This window comes from Stenella coeruleoalba, assembly GCF_951394435.1.
Source record: "Stenella coeruleoalba genome assembly, chromosome: 6".
In the NCBI taxonomy this organism is placed as follows: Eukaryota; Metazoa; Chordata; class Mammalia; order Artiodactyla; family Delphinidae; genus Stenella; species Stenella coeruleoalba.
The window spans coordinates 109,310,352-109,323,406 of record NC_137151.1 but is presented as its reverse complement, the minus strand read 5'-3'; the positions used below and the strand labels follow the sequence as shown (position 1 = coordinate 109,323,406).

Sequence of the window (13,055 nt, the reverse complement as noted above, 5' to 3'; positions counted from 1 at the left end):
AGGAGAATGCCAAGGGAGAGATTTGGTACTCTTTGTTGCCAGAAGAGCCCAGTCCGGTAGGGGGAAGATAGGGAACCAGGGTGATGACCCCTGAGAGGCTAGTTCTATCAAAACCATCTCCCTTTACTCACTCCTTTCAGAGCCTGTCCCCATGGCAGCCCTCCTCCAAACTATGGGCCCAGTCCTATTGATTTAAATATTTTTATTGATACTAAATGCACCCACCCACCCCATGGCCAGCAGTTCTGAGGAGTCCCGCATCCCGAGGCCTAGAAACTGGCTCTTTGGTTTCTATCTGGGGGCCGAGGAGAGAGGTCTCCCCCAGAAGCCCCCGGGAAGCGCCCCTTGGAGGCTCCTCCGGTGCCCTGGGCCTTGATGAGCGGGCGTATATCTCAAGCCCCACCGCCTCACAGTTTCTAGAGAGGCCTGGGAGATGGACTTTCCCAGGGGAAACCTGGCAACGCCCCCTGCTGGCGCCCAGAGGTCCCGCAGGTGCCGAGAGGCGGCTCTGCGCGCAGTCTGGGGAGCCGGGCGATGGGTCAGAGGCAGAGGCTGAGTTCCTTGCGCACGCGGCAGCGGTGGCACTGCACTACGCAGCACCAGTGGAAGCGGCACAGACAGTTCTCCTCGAGCTGCACGCTCTCCTGGCGGTGGCCGCGGCCGCAGCACAGCAGGTCGCAGCCACTGAGGTCCGGGGCACTGCTGTTGCAGGCGCGGCCGCGCGTGCCCGGCGAACCGGTGCGCCGGTTGGGGGCGCAGAAGTCGGGCGAGTCGGCGGCGTATAGTAGGTCAGCGCGGCCAGGCGGCTTGAGCGTGCGGACAGCGGGCAGCAGAGCCTTGCCATCGTTGGTGCCCATGACACGCGAGGCGCCGTGGAAGCGCTCGAGCAGCCGCGCGCCCACCTCGCGGAACGGGGGCAACTTCTGCCAGCAGGTGCGCAGCGCGCATGAGCCCGACAGGCCATGGCACTTGCATTCGGTCCGCGTGTGGCTCCGCACGGCCTGCGGGGAGCAGAGGCGCGGGCGGATGGAGACAGATCCGGAAGGCGGGACGCGGCGAGGCCCAGAAGACCGACAGAAAATAAGATGGGGAGGGTGGTGGATGAAAGAAAGAAAAGAGCAGAGACCAAAAACAAACAAACAAAACAGGAGAGCGCAAAGTGGGGAGGAGGAAATCAAGGGCCCCACAGCCCGGAGAGGAGGAGGAAGAATGATGGAGAAGTAGGAGAAGTGGGGAGTGGGGGTCACTATGCAGCGTAGAGGTTCCAGGATCCAAAGCCAGGGAATGGGGGAGAAAGCATAATGGACAGCAGGGGAGAGATTCTCCCTGGAGGGAGGCGGGTGGGGAAGGTGGCAGCTTCGCACCCTATTCCTCCTGCCAGGCCAACCCCCTCATTCCTGCTCCTCAGGGCCCCAGGCAGAGCAGGCCGCCTGGGCTCTGTCTCCGCCACCCCTCCCCAACCCTCTCCGACAGGTATGTGGGCCTGTCTGGACATTCCTCTCTGGTCCCCCTCTCACCCCCCTGCCCAGTGCCTCAGGCCGGAACCCTAGAAGACATAGGATGTGTGTGTGTGTGGGGGGGTCCCTAGCACAACCTAGAACTGAGGCATACGGTGCAGGAGGGCCCACTGTGGACGCACTACTGAGAACTGGAACCCAGGAGTCCTGCCCTTTATTTACTATTTATGTCTGAAGCTGGGGTCGAAGACTCACAACCCCACTAGGAATTTAAGGGGTCAGACGCCCCAGGAAGATCATTTCCGGAAGCTCAGAGTCCAGGGGCCAACCTGATCTACAGACCTGTACATCTCCCTCCCGCTCCCAGGCCCCTTCTCTTTCCCCCCATCACCTCCTGTAAACATCTGACTCAGACTGCTTCTAGTCCCTAAACAGGAGCTCATGGGACCCTCATCATCACAGAGGGAAGGGGAGAGGCTGCCAGGGCTCTGGACAGGGACTGGTCTGGGATTGCTGGGCAGCCAGTTAAGTGCCCAGATCCGATCACAGCTTTCCGGCCGCTGCCTGACCCCCTTCTGCCATCAGGATCTACTTCTCGTTCTTCTCTCCTTTCCAAGCCCATTTTCCCTTGGACCTGTTTAGTCCATTTCCAGGCCTCCCCGACTTCTCCCGGCTCCCCTACCTCCAGACCCCATACCTTTACCTCGCCTCTATCCTTTCTTTCGTCCCCAGCCTTTGTCTCCCTCCTCTGCCCCTGCCCTGGCAGCCAGCTCCCTACCTACCCCAAGCTTTGCCCCACATGTCCTGTCTCAGAGGTGTGTCCTCCCTACCTGAGGTCCCTAAAGGCCCTGGGTCCTCTTCCCTGGGTGTCCCCTCCCTACCCTGCTCACTGGGCCATCAGCCCCAGGCCCTCCCAGGCCCCCCAAGTAACTCCCTCTTCTAGGCTGGCCACTTCCCCTCCCACATGCCCATCCAGGCCCCCAGCCAATCTTCCCAAGTGGTCCCCATGGCCACACTGGCTCCCCTGCACACGTTAATGAACTCCTACACTGCATACCCTCACTCACACCCTCACTTCCCCACACCCTTCCACAAACTCAGTCCTCCGCACATACCACACTCTCCCACATCCTTTCAAAGCTGCCCACACTCACACATTTCCGCACACGCATTTCCACACACACACACCCTTACACATCCCTGCCCAGACTCACCAGCCGGCCCGCCTCGTTGTTGTGAAGTTGCACCAACGCACGGATGTCTCCGCGTCCCCGCTTGTGCTGCGCGTCCATAAAGAGCCTCGACTTCTCATCCCCGAAGTCCACGTCGTCGCCGCAGCCTCCCCACTCCCAGGCGGCGCTGCCGTCGGGGGAGCCCGCGGGGCCCGGGGGCCCAGGGGTACCTGGCAGGCCGGGGGGACGGGGCGGGGCCCGGCCGCGGGGCGCCTGGCAGCCACACTGCAGCAGCTCGCCCATGGAGCAGGCCTGCGTGACGGCGTGGCTGGCGCCCGCGGCCGTTATGGCAAACACGAAGGCCGTCTCCCGGATGTCTGCGGGGGCGGGGAGGGGCAGTCAGACAGCAGGACCAAAGCTCGGTACTGGGGGAATGCGGTGGGCCAGGCAGTGTGATGGGGGGTTGGGAGACAGGATCAGGGCAGGGTGCCCTTTGACCCGTGGGAGAAGTGGGGCTCAGGCAGCCTACCCAAACCTCCACCCTCTCCTCGGATCCCCCGGCGAAGAGAAAGCAGCCCCCTCCTGGTCTCCTCCCCACACTGACCCTGCTGCAGGATGCGCCCAAAGGCCTTGCTGTGGCTGGAGCAGTTCCAGCGGCGGAAGCGGAACTGGAACTGGCATTCTCGAACCCCTAGCCGGGCGCCCCGCGCTAGCTCGGCCACAACTTCTGGCTCGGCCTGGCACAGCTCAGCCTGCCGCCCTGCTAGCCGCCGTGCCTTCCTGCAGATGCTGGTAGGGTCCATGACCAAGGGGCTGCCCACGGCCCTGGGAAGCAAAGAACAGCAGATCAGGGGTGTGACTCAAAGAGCGTGGGTGAGGGGGAGGGAGACCAGCCCTGCCCAGCCCACAGCCAGGAGCTGTGACATGCCTCTTCACCCACCAGCTCCCCACAACTGAAATTCAGATTATCCTGTCTGGTTCTCTTACTATTCCATTTGTGTGTCCCCTCTTAATTAGGTTCTAGACTGAAATTGCTATAGAGCAAGGATTCAGTATTAACCTTCTGTGTACATCTTCATTAATAAATCCTTATAGGAATTTGACTCAAAGTGAAGGCACCTGGCACCAGGTAGGCCACAGTTAAAATTCAACAGGCCTAGCCCAAAAGGGAGACAAGGAGGAAATTAACCGAAGAAAGATCAAGAAGGCTGTCAAAGAAAAGAAAGTATATATCATAAAGAGATACCAAAGAAAAGTAGACAGTGACAGAGAAGGATCTGGTCTTAGTGAACCACAAGCTGGAAATGTGTCAGCTGATCAGCCCTGATGCTAGAAAAGTAGTGGCAATCCCAGAGATAGAGAAAGCCACAGGAGGTTAGAGTGGCTAGGGAATGGAGCCTCTGAGGAAAGTCATACCGTCTCTCTAGCCCAGATTTCTCTTTCTGTCAAATAGGAAGGTGAAGCTTTGATCTCTAAAGTGGGCCCTCCCACCCTGATATCCCCTGTTTCCCTGAACAGGAGAGCAGGAGGAAGGAACTGGGGACTGAGTCTCTGAAGCATTGTTGTAAAGTAAGTGACACTGACCCTTCTCCTGCTCCAGGGTCTGTGACCTTTTCAGAGCAGGATGGCAGCAAGGCAAGCTTTTGGTTGCCATGCACCATACCCCTGAAGGTTATACTGGCTGGGTACCGACACCCGGGTGGAACCACTTCAATTGGATTGCTCTTATTTGAGCACTTGGGGGCTGAGGGTAATTTGAAACCACTCAAAAATCCTTTAGCGGAAGGCACAATAAAATTTTGGGTGGGGAGAAGCGGCACCGAGAGATGGAAAATGATGAGGAAAATGCTGGTGGATAGGTGCCAAAGGTCAAGATGGCCTACTTTTCAGTTTAGCCTTCGTGTGCATCCGCCCCCCTGTCCCCATTTGCTCTGTAGGTACGTGCTGACTAGGCACGTTCTGGCCCCAGAGCAAGGAGATGTAATGGGCTTACGTAGCAGCAGGAGGAATTTAGGTCTTAAGCTAGAACTTCTCAACACTGAGGAGTGAGATGTTTGAAGACGTGGTTGCAGGAAGATGTGTAAGCTCAGTCCTTTAAGATCTCCTACCACCCCCTGTGACACACACACACCACCACCCTATCAGGTTATTGTCATCACCCCTACCCAAGTAGTCCAGGAGCCAAGGTTCTCTCCTCAGTGGACAGACTTATAGTCCAGACCTTTCTTCCTCCATGCTTAGGACCTGCCCATCACTGCGTTCCAACTGTAGCCTGGGAAGGTCCAGCCCCAGCCCTGCCCTTAGGTGTCTCTCTCTCTCTCTCTCTCTCTCTCTCTCTCCTCTCTCCTTCCGCCTTCCACCTACTTATCCCACTTCATTACAAAAAGGATTGGGGGGCAGCTTCCAGCATGGCTGTACAAGGTCGGCAGATAAGACTATGGAGCAAGCACGTTGACAGTTAGGACTGTCATTTTCTTTTGTCTCCCATGGCAGATTTTTAGCTACTTAATTTGTATCCCCCCTCCCATTTTTAATGAAAATTTGCATATTATGAACAATTACTATAATACTACAATGAATACCATTTAATACATGTTTCTGAATGAATGAATGAGCCATCTAAGGAGAAGGTCCTCACTTGAGCCCAGGCCCCTGGCCACATGTGGTTTCATGACTCCTAATTAGCTTCCTCAAACATTTTCTTTTTCCCCCGCTGCATTCAGAGGCAGGGAAGCGGGCCTGCCCACAGCTGTCCAGCTCCTCTTCTGCCACCTGCATGTCCAGAACTCCACCTGGGAGTCTGGGGCCCTGCAAACCCATCTTCCCCGCCCCACCCCCATGCCGCTAAGTTCCCCACTCTCCCCTCCCCAATCCTGCCCTCTGCTAACTCCCTGCTTTCCCAAGGCTGACTGGCCTTATCTTCCCAAGGTTACTCTGCCCCATCCGTCTCCTCTCCCTCCTCCTGCACTAGGAAAGCAGGAGACGGTGTGGGTACGCAGGCAAGAGGGGGAAACACCTCTTGACCTTGTCTTTTTCCCAGGAGCCTGAGATAGGAGAGGAATCGAGAGGAGCATGAGAGGCAGGGCCCTCCAGGAGGTGGGGCTGGCTGGCCCTTCACAGCGTTGAGGGGCTGCCCTGGAGTCGGTTTCTGGTCCGGGTCTAGCTCCCCAGGCTGGCTGGCTGCCTGGGAACTAGGCTTGTTTACAAGCCGGTCAGGAGGAGGGATGGGCAATAGTAGCAGCTAGAATCCCAAGGGACTAGCTTGTTCCCTGCCCTCCTGTCCTCACTCCCATCTTCAAGTCACAGGAAAGGAAACTCCGAAGGGGACTGGCAGAGGAGCATTGGGCAAAACAACAGGCCTCGCTTTTGTACCCTGGTCTCTGTAAGCTCTGGGTGAGCTGAGCCACTCTGGGCAAATCAGTTCCCTCTCTGGGCTTCAGAAAAGTGAGGAGTTGGCGAGAGAGGCTTGAATATCCCGTCTAACTTTAACACCATCTTTAAGAGCATCAACAAAGAACTCCCCCATCTTCCTTCTTCCTTTACCCTCCTTCCTTCCCTTCTGCTTCCTTAGGGAATGAACTCTGCTGTCGGGGCCTCTGAGTTAGCATCCGTCTGAGATCAGCCCAGAGAGGATGTGCCCGTTTGGGAGCATCTGCGTGTTTGGAGCGGGGGCGGTGACGGGAGCACAGTGGTGGTAGGAAATATATAATATATAACATGTAGGATCTGAGATCCTAAACAGTCACTCCAGCATAGAAAAAACAAGACTAGCCCTAAAAGACATCAGTATGTGGACAAGATGGGACAAGCCTGGGTTTGGCCATTCTAGCTGGCACGGCCTGTGCCAAGATCTCCCTCCCAGGGACCTTGGTCAGGGGGCAGCCAGTTCCTACTGACAACATCTGTAGATCTAAGCCTTGGAGGTCCGGGTTTCTGGCCTAACTTACCTTTCCATTCCTGGATTCAGAGGGCGGAAGAGAATGTCAGAGATACTCTAGTCCAGCTCCACCCACTTCACCCTTATTGTACAGGTGAGCATGGTGAGAAGAGAGGTGACTGACCCTGGCCACTCAGTGGAGGGATCCCCGCTGAGAGAAATTTAGGTGAATATTTTAAAAACCAAAGGGACCGGAGGAAACGGCCACCTGCGGTCTTCGGATACCTCGTGTGGCCTCGCGTGCCATCCTCCACATAGCCCTTACTCTGAGCAGGGTTGGCTAACTCAGAGCCACCCCTCGCCACCCCTAAGTCATCAAAACCTCACCCAGCATCTCTCCAAACTCGCCTCAGATCCCACCTGCTCTAAGGAGCCTCCCCTGGGCCCCAGCCCTCACTGACCTCCCCGACTTGCATCACTCCAAGTGGCACTCATTTGGGGGGTGTTTGTTATGCTGTGAGGGGCATAATTATTTTGTCATGTTTTCTTGTCCTCCCTCTCCAATTAGATATGAACTCACTCGAGACAAGGCCCTCAGGAAGAAGTAAACGTCATTAGCAGAACACACTCAGGGGTCTGAAGACCCATCGGACTTGGGTTTGTGTCTGGGCTCTGCCATTTGCTGGTTCTATGATGTCAGCAAGTCCCTAGCAAGGGAAGCTGGTACTTATCATTGGTTGAACGGATGATGAAACTTAACCTTCTGAGCCTCAGTGTCTTCAACTGTAAAATGGAAATAAATAATACCTGCCTACTTCCCAGGTTACCTGTGAAAAGAGCCTGTCCAGAGAGTGGACTTCCACAAGTGTTTTGTCTTCCTATTCACACCCTTAATCATCTCCTGGGCCTGTACAGCGCACGGCAATCAGGCAGCGTTTGTGAATTCCTGAGAACATGCTTTTCCCCAACTCTCTGCCCTTACTTAGCCTGGATCCCAGTGTCTCCTCCTCCCCTGTCAGCCCAGCCCGTGGACCAGGAGCGCCCTCCAGGACCCCTCCCTTCCCCATCGAGCGCTCCTCGGTCGGTGGATTCTTGAGGCCGAGAGGACCACAGATCCTTCTGATGCCTGCTCCTCTGAAGGGTCTCACAGCCAGCCCCCCGCTAGTTCCCCACGCTCCTTAGTCTGACCCTCACTCCCAAGAGCCAGCAGAGGGAGCCCTGAGCCCTGGGGCCGTGGGCGGGGGCTGCACAGGGGTGGGGGAGGTGGGTGGTGGAGAAGGGGCAGAAAAATGTTGCCTGACGGCTGCTGAGGCAGCTGGGCCCGGGCCTGTGCCCGGCCCGCCTGTCCTGTCCTGCTCTGTCTAACTCGGTAATTACTGCTCCCCTCCCCCTGTCCCTCCCCCCTCCCCGACCACCACATCAAAGCCAGTGATGCCCCAGCTCCATTAACCCCTGCCTCTCCACGGCCCCCCACCACCCCAGCCCAATCTGGTTCTCTCTGCCCTGTGCTGGGTGCTGCCCTTCCCACCTCCTCACACTTCTCTCCTCCTCATTGCTCTTGGAAGAGGCAGGGGCTTTTCCTGCCCTGAATGACTTCACTGCAGAAGAGGGCTTCCCATTGGTCAGGGCTGTGGGAGGCAAAGGCATGGACACGGTGACCATCCGTTGGATATGCCGGTGAGCATCCGTCATGTGCCTTCTGCTCTCCCATGCTGAGGTGGGGAGCACTGTGTGAGGGTGGGGATGGGGGAGCAGAGGGGCCCGTGGAAGGCCCTGTACCCCTTTCCTGAGCCCCACAGCACACAAGGGTGCGGTACTCAGCAGGAGGTGGGCTCCTGGTCCCAGCCCTCAGCAACTTGCATTCTGGGGGGCCTTGGGCAAGTCACCTCCTGTCCCTGAGCTTTGGCTAGAGTTCTCACTGTAAGTGAGAAGATTGGACCAGATGATCTCTAAGTCATTTCTAGATCTCGTTTCTGGATTAAACAGAGGGCTCCGAGCTGGAGAAACCAGCCCAAGAGGCCAGGTGGAAAGTGGGTGAAGAACCCTCCCAGCGACCTTTCCCTCCCCGAGCTCCTCCTCAGGCAGTCCAGGGGAAGCACCCAAGATCTCACCCCCCACCCCGCCCACCCCCCGCAGGAAGGAAGGCGCAGGCTAGAGGGCACCCTCTCCAGCCCCCAGGGGCTGGCTTCTGCGTTCCCCAGCGCCTCCTGCTCTGGCTGGCTGGGTGCCTTACTGCCAGCCTGACCGAGGCCTGGCTGCCCGCCCCACCCTCGCCTCATCCCCTCCACAGCTGGATTTCTCCATCAAAGTACACACTCTGGAATCCCCCTCACTGGGCCCTGGTGATCAAGCCTCCCACTGACCTCCCCCACCAACTCCTGGCTTGTGATGAGAACGGGGCAGGAGGGGGCTGCGCCCCACAGGAAATGTCACAGTGCCAGGACTCTGGTGGGCTCAGGGCATGCTCTGGCCTGGACCGAGCCAGCCTCCTTTTGCCCCTGCCCTTTTCTGCTCACAGCCCCATTGTCTCCCTCCAGGGGAAGCTGCCAAAGCGGGAGGCCTGGAGGGGGTGCTGGATGGCCACCCCACCCCCGCCCCATCCTGAGTCTGTGGGGGCCAGCCACAGGAGTGCCCATGAAGGGTCAGGGGCCCCAGAGGAAGAGGGGATGGGAAAGGGTGGGGGCAGTCACAACTGGAAAACCGGGGTGTCGGGAAGAAGCCTGGGTCCTTTCCCTGCTTCCCCGAGGGACTAGAGGTGAGGCTGTCCTAGGCGTCTGTTCCTGTTTCCATAGGGAAGGGAGGCAAGATGAGATGGGGGAAGGGAGTGAGACTGAGTGGTGCTTTTCCTAGTGGAACAAGGGGAGGGTTAGTTTCTTTCATAGAAACTATAAAACAGAAATAGGAAAGAGGAAGGGAGAAGAAGGGAGATTGATGTTGGTATTCTGTGAGAGTGAGCTATTTTCTACATCCACTAATTGGAGGTATAAATAAAGATGGGTTAGACATTGAGAAGAACTTCCCGGGGGAGGGGGGAAGGGGGGCAGGGAGCAGGATAGGAGAGGTGGGAGCTGATGACCAGAACGGGATCTGTCAGGGCCAGAGCATAGGCTGGATGGCCTGGAGGCAGTAAGCTGGACAAGATGACCTCCAGAGAGCCTGGCCAGTGTCCTGGAATCTGGGATTCTGCAATTCACAAAGATATGGTTACAGATGGGAGAGAGACAGACAGAGGCCAGAGGCAGAGTTTAGAAAGCATGCATTGCATCGGAGAAGATGGGGGAGGGGGAAAGAAAGTGGAAGCGAAACTTCTCCGGGACCTGGAGCCAGGTCCCTGAGCCTATTCCAGGGCCTGGGCCGCTCTCCTCCAGGACCCTCCTTTCCTGACCGGGACAGTCCAGTCGCTCAGAGTTCCTGGGGTCCTGTCTCCTCCCAGCCTGGCTGCTGCTAGAATGTCAGCCTGGACTTCAGTGGGCTGCTGCGAGGCCAGCTGCTTTCCTGTCCACCGCTAGAGCTCTGGCCTGGCTTCTCTGAGAAGCAGAGAGAAGAGGTCCAGCAAACCAGTCCTAGGCATCAGGGAGCAGCCTAGAATCTCCTGGCCTGAAGAAGCTCTTACTTATGGTGAAGCCTCCGGGGTGGGGGGCAAGGAATGACAGGAGCCTCTCAGAAGCATCTGAGTGAGGCATTCGCCAGACACCTTATCATCCCAACCCCTCACTCTTCACCCGGCTCGCCCTGCAGCTGTGGCCATGAAGGCCTCTGTGTTCTCCCACACCTGCCTTCCTCACCTCCTCCCCCACTCCCTGCTTTCCAGCTTCAGGGTCAGTCTCCAAGGGACCAAGTCTCTCTCCCTCTGGTGTGGCTCCCACCCAACAGCCCTTCCTAAACAAAGGAACCCCCATGGATACAAACCCCAGAAAGATGAACTCAGCAACACTCCATAAAACTGTCCCCAGCACCTTCAGTCTTCCGGGCCCTAAAGACAAACGCTTGGCCTTCCAGGAGCAGGGAAAAGAGGCCCAAGAGGAGATGGTTGTCAGTAAAATGCATAACTGGCATAGTTGCCCAATGCATGGAGTGCAGTGGGAGCACAGAGAAGGCAAGGGAGGGAAGACAGAGAGACAGCTTCATGGAGGAAGTGGTATTTTTAACTGGAAGGATGAGAAAATTGGGACAAATGGGGCAGGGGGAAGGGAAGGCAACAGCCATCAGGGAGAGACCCCTGTCCCCATACCTTGAGGAAGGGCAAAGTTAGGAAAGGTGTGCATGGGGAACAAGAGATAGAGATGCCTTTACAAAATTTTGCTGGGGACCCTGGATTTTACATTTAAATTAATCCCCCTTTTCACCCATGGGGACTCTGGCCGGAACCTGGGGTGTCGAGGAGGAGACTTACATTTAGGAGCACCTCCTAATGTCCAATTATGTTGTAGGTCATCCCACATAATCCTCCTATGGAGCCTGCCAGCTAGGGGGACTGACTCCCTGTTCTACAGTTGAGACATCTGGGAGCAGGGAGAAGTGGCTTGCCCAAAGTCACAGGCTTAACAAATGGGGGAGATTAGATCTCAGGTCTGTCTATTTCAAAGCTGCTACTGCATTATTCTAAGTCAGGATCAAAGGACGCATGTTCCCTAGCCAGGACCTCGGTCGTCCTCAGTTTGTCCCCTCAGCGACACCCTGAGGGACTTCTCTCCCACATCATGGAAGTGGGATGGTGGCCAGCAGCTCCCTGTGTGGGCATCCAGCTATCTTCCTAGAAGAGAAGGATCTGCCTGCCCCACCCCTTCTTCCAAATCCCGGGGTGGGAGAGGAGTGGAGGGTAGAGAATCCAGCCAGTGACATTGTGATATGCAAATAGACAAGACCTTGCCTTCTTACGATTGGCTGATGCACCAGCGGTATTGTCCAAGTCCCTCCTCTCTAAACACAACTATTCCGGGCGAGTCTTTGCTGCTCCTGAGACTGAGAAGGAAAAAAAAGTCTACGGGATCCGGATCTCTGAGCGGTCCCGGCCGGGCACCCACCTCCCCAGCCTCTGTCCACCTCCCGAGACTCAAAGTTCCCTCAAACTTAGCTGCCTAGGCGTCTGCTCTAGCTAGGGCCAAGTCGAGAGGCTAGGTCTGGGAAGACGTCCCCAACCCTTGGCTGGCCAGGCCTCCCTCCCTTCCTCCAGGACCCTCCGCGGTTCCCAGTACGTCCCGAGCTGCACATTTTTTCACCCATGACCCCTACATATGGAAGGGCATAGGCTTGGGTCCCTTCCTGCCTTTCCTCCTCTTTGGTCGGGGAGGAGGAAGTAGAGAAAGCTAAGGTTCTGACTCGGTTTCCCCTTTACACTCCTTTTCCCGCCCCTACCGCCCACTCTGGAGGAGCCCAGACAGAAGCTGGTGGGTTTGTGGGCAAAGCAGGGCGGGGAAGAGGCAGCTGTTTGAGTCTTCCCGCCTGTGGCTTCCCACCTTGCTCCCCTCTTTTCCCCAAATCCAGCCCTCCTCCCCTAAATCCAAAGCCCTCCTCGCAGACTCTTTTATTCGGATCTCAGACTACAGATCTTGCCCGTCTCCCCAATGTCTTTCCTACCCATCTGCCAATTCCTTGGTGACCTGGATTGGGCGCATAATCTGGGGTGGGACACAGGAGAAGGAAACACAGTAGAATGTAAGGGGGGAGCGGGGGTGTGTGGGCATATCTAAGTGGCATTTCAGAAGTGCCCCTGGAGGAGGCTGGCAGGAGCGGCACGCACCTCCCCCTCTCGTCTCCAGCTGCCCCGCGGCTGGGCTCTGCGCACAGGTAGAGCCCGGAGGCGGCAGGAGCGCAATTCAGAGCCCCACTATCGGTCCCGAGGCCCCCGCCTTCGAGCTCCAGGAGCCCCGCGGGGACAGTCAGACGCAGTACTCACCACCACAGTCCGCCGACGTGCGCCGGACACAGGAGCAGCAGGAACAGCAGCCTCAGGCGGGAGGGCGCGGGCGGCTGCATCGTGACAGCTCTACCGCGGGCCGGGGCGGCCAGGGGACGAGGCTGCGGGGCCAGCCGGTGCGCGCGGGGGCCCGGGCTTCAGGGCGAGCGCGGCGACGGCGGCGGCGGCCGGGAGGCGATGGCTCCGGCGGCGGCGGCGGCGGCGGCGGCGGCGGCGGCGGCGGGGGGGCCCATCCCGGGCGAGGAGGGCGCGGCGGAGGCGGAGAGCGGACGGGGCAGCCAGCGCCTGTGTCTCCTGCCGAGCTCGCTCGGGAGAAGAAATCAGAGCCGAGGGTGGGGGTGGGAGGGGAGCGGGGCCGGGGCGGGGGCGGGGGGCAGGGGGGCCGTGGGGGTGGCAGTTGCGACAGTCAGGCGGCGGGACTCTCGGGAGGGAGCCGAGCGCCCCGGGGCGGCGGGCGCGGAGCTCAGCGGAGGGCGGGAGCGAGGTCCCGGGGCGGGGCCCGAGCGCGCTCGTGGCTGGGGGACCCGCCCGCCTCGCCCCCTCACCTCGCCTCTCACCGCCTGGGAGCCCCCGGCCGCCGCCCGGAGTCGGGGGCAAGGAGGGGCGGGGAAGTAGGGTGGAGAAGGGTTAGC

At 58.3% G+C, this 13,055-nt stretch overlaps 1 protein-coding gene across 2 annotated transcripts; it reads right to left on the bottom strand.

Annotated features, from left to right (window-relative positions):
• Window positions 1-224: 224 nt before the first annotated feature.
• On the bottom strand, window positions 225-12,798 carry WNT6 (Wnt family member 6). Of its 2 annotated transcripts, XM_079924697.1 has the most exons (5): window positions 12,403-12,798; window positions 11,372-11,468; window positions 3,234-3,454; window positions 2,672-3,006; window positions 225-1,001 (listed from the first exon to the last, which is right to left on the bottom strand). In XM_079924697.1, the coding sequence occupies exons 3-5, from the start codon at window positions 3,430-3,432 to the stop codon at window positions 540-542; spliced, it is 996 nt and encodes a 331-aa protein (XP_079780823.1). In that variant the 5' UTR covers window positions 3,433-3,454; window positions 11,372-11,468; window positions 12,403-12,798; the 3' UTR covers window positions 225-539. The 2 variants fall into 2 exon arrangements, with proteins under 2 accessions (XP_079780823.1, XP_079780822.1); XM_079924696.1 differs by lacking the exon at window positions 11,372-11,468.
• Window positions 12,799-13,055: the final 257 nt, after the last annotated feature.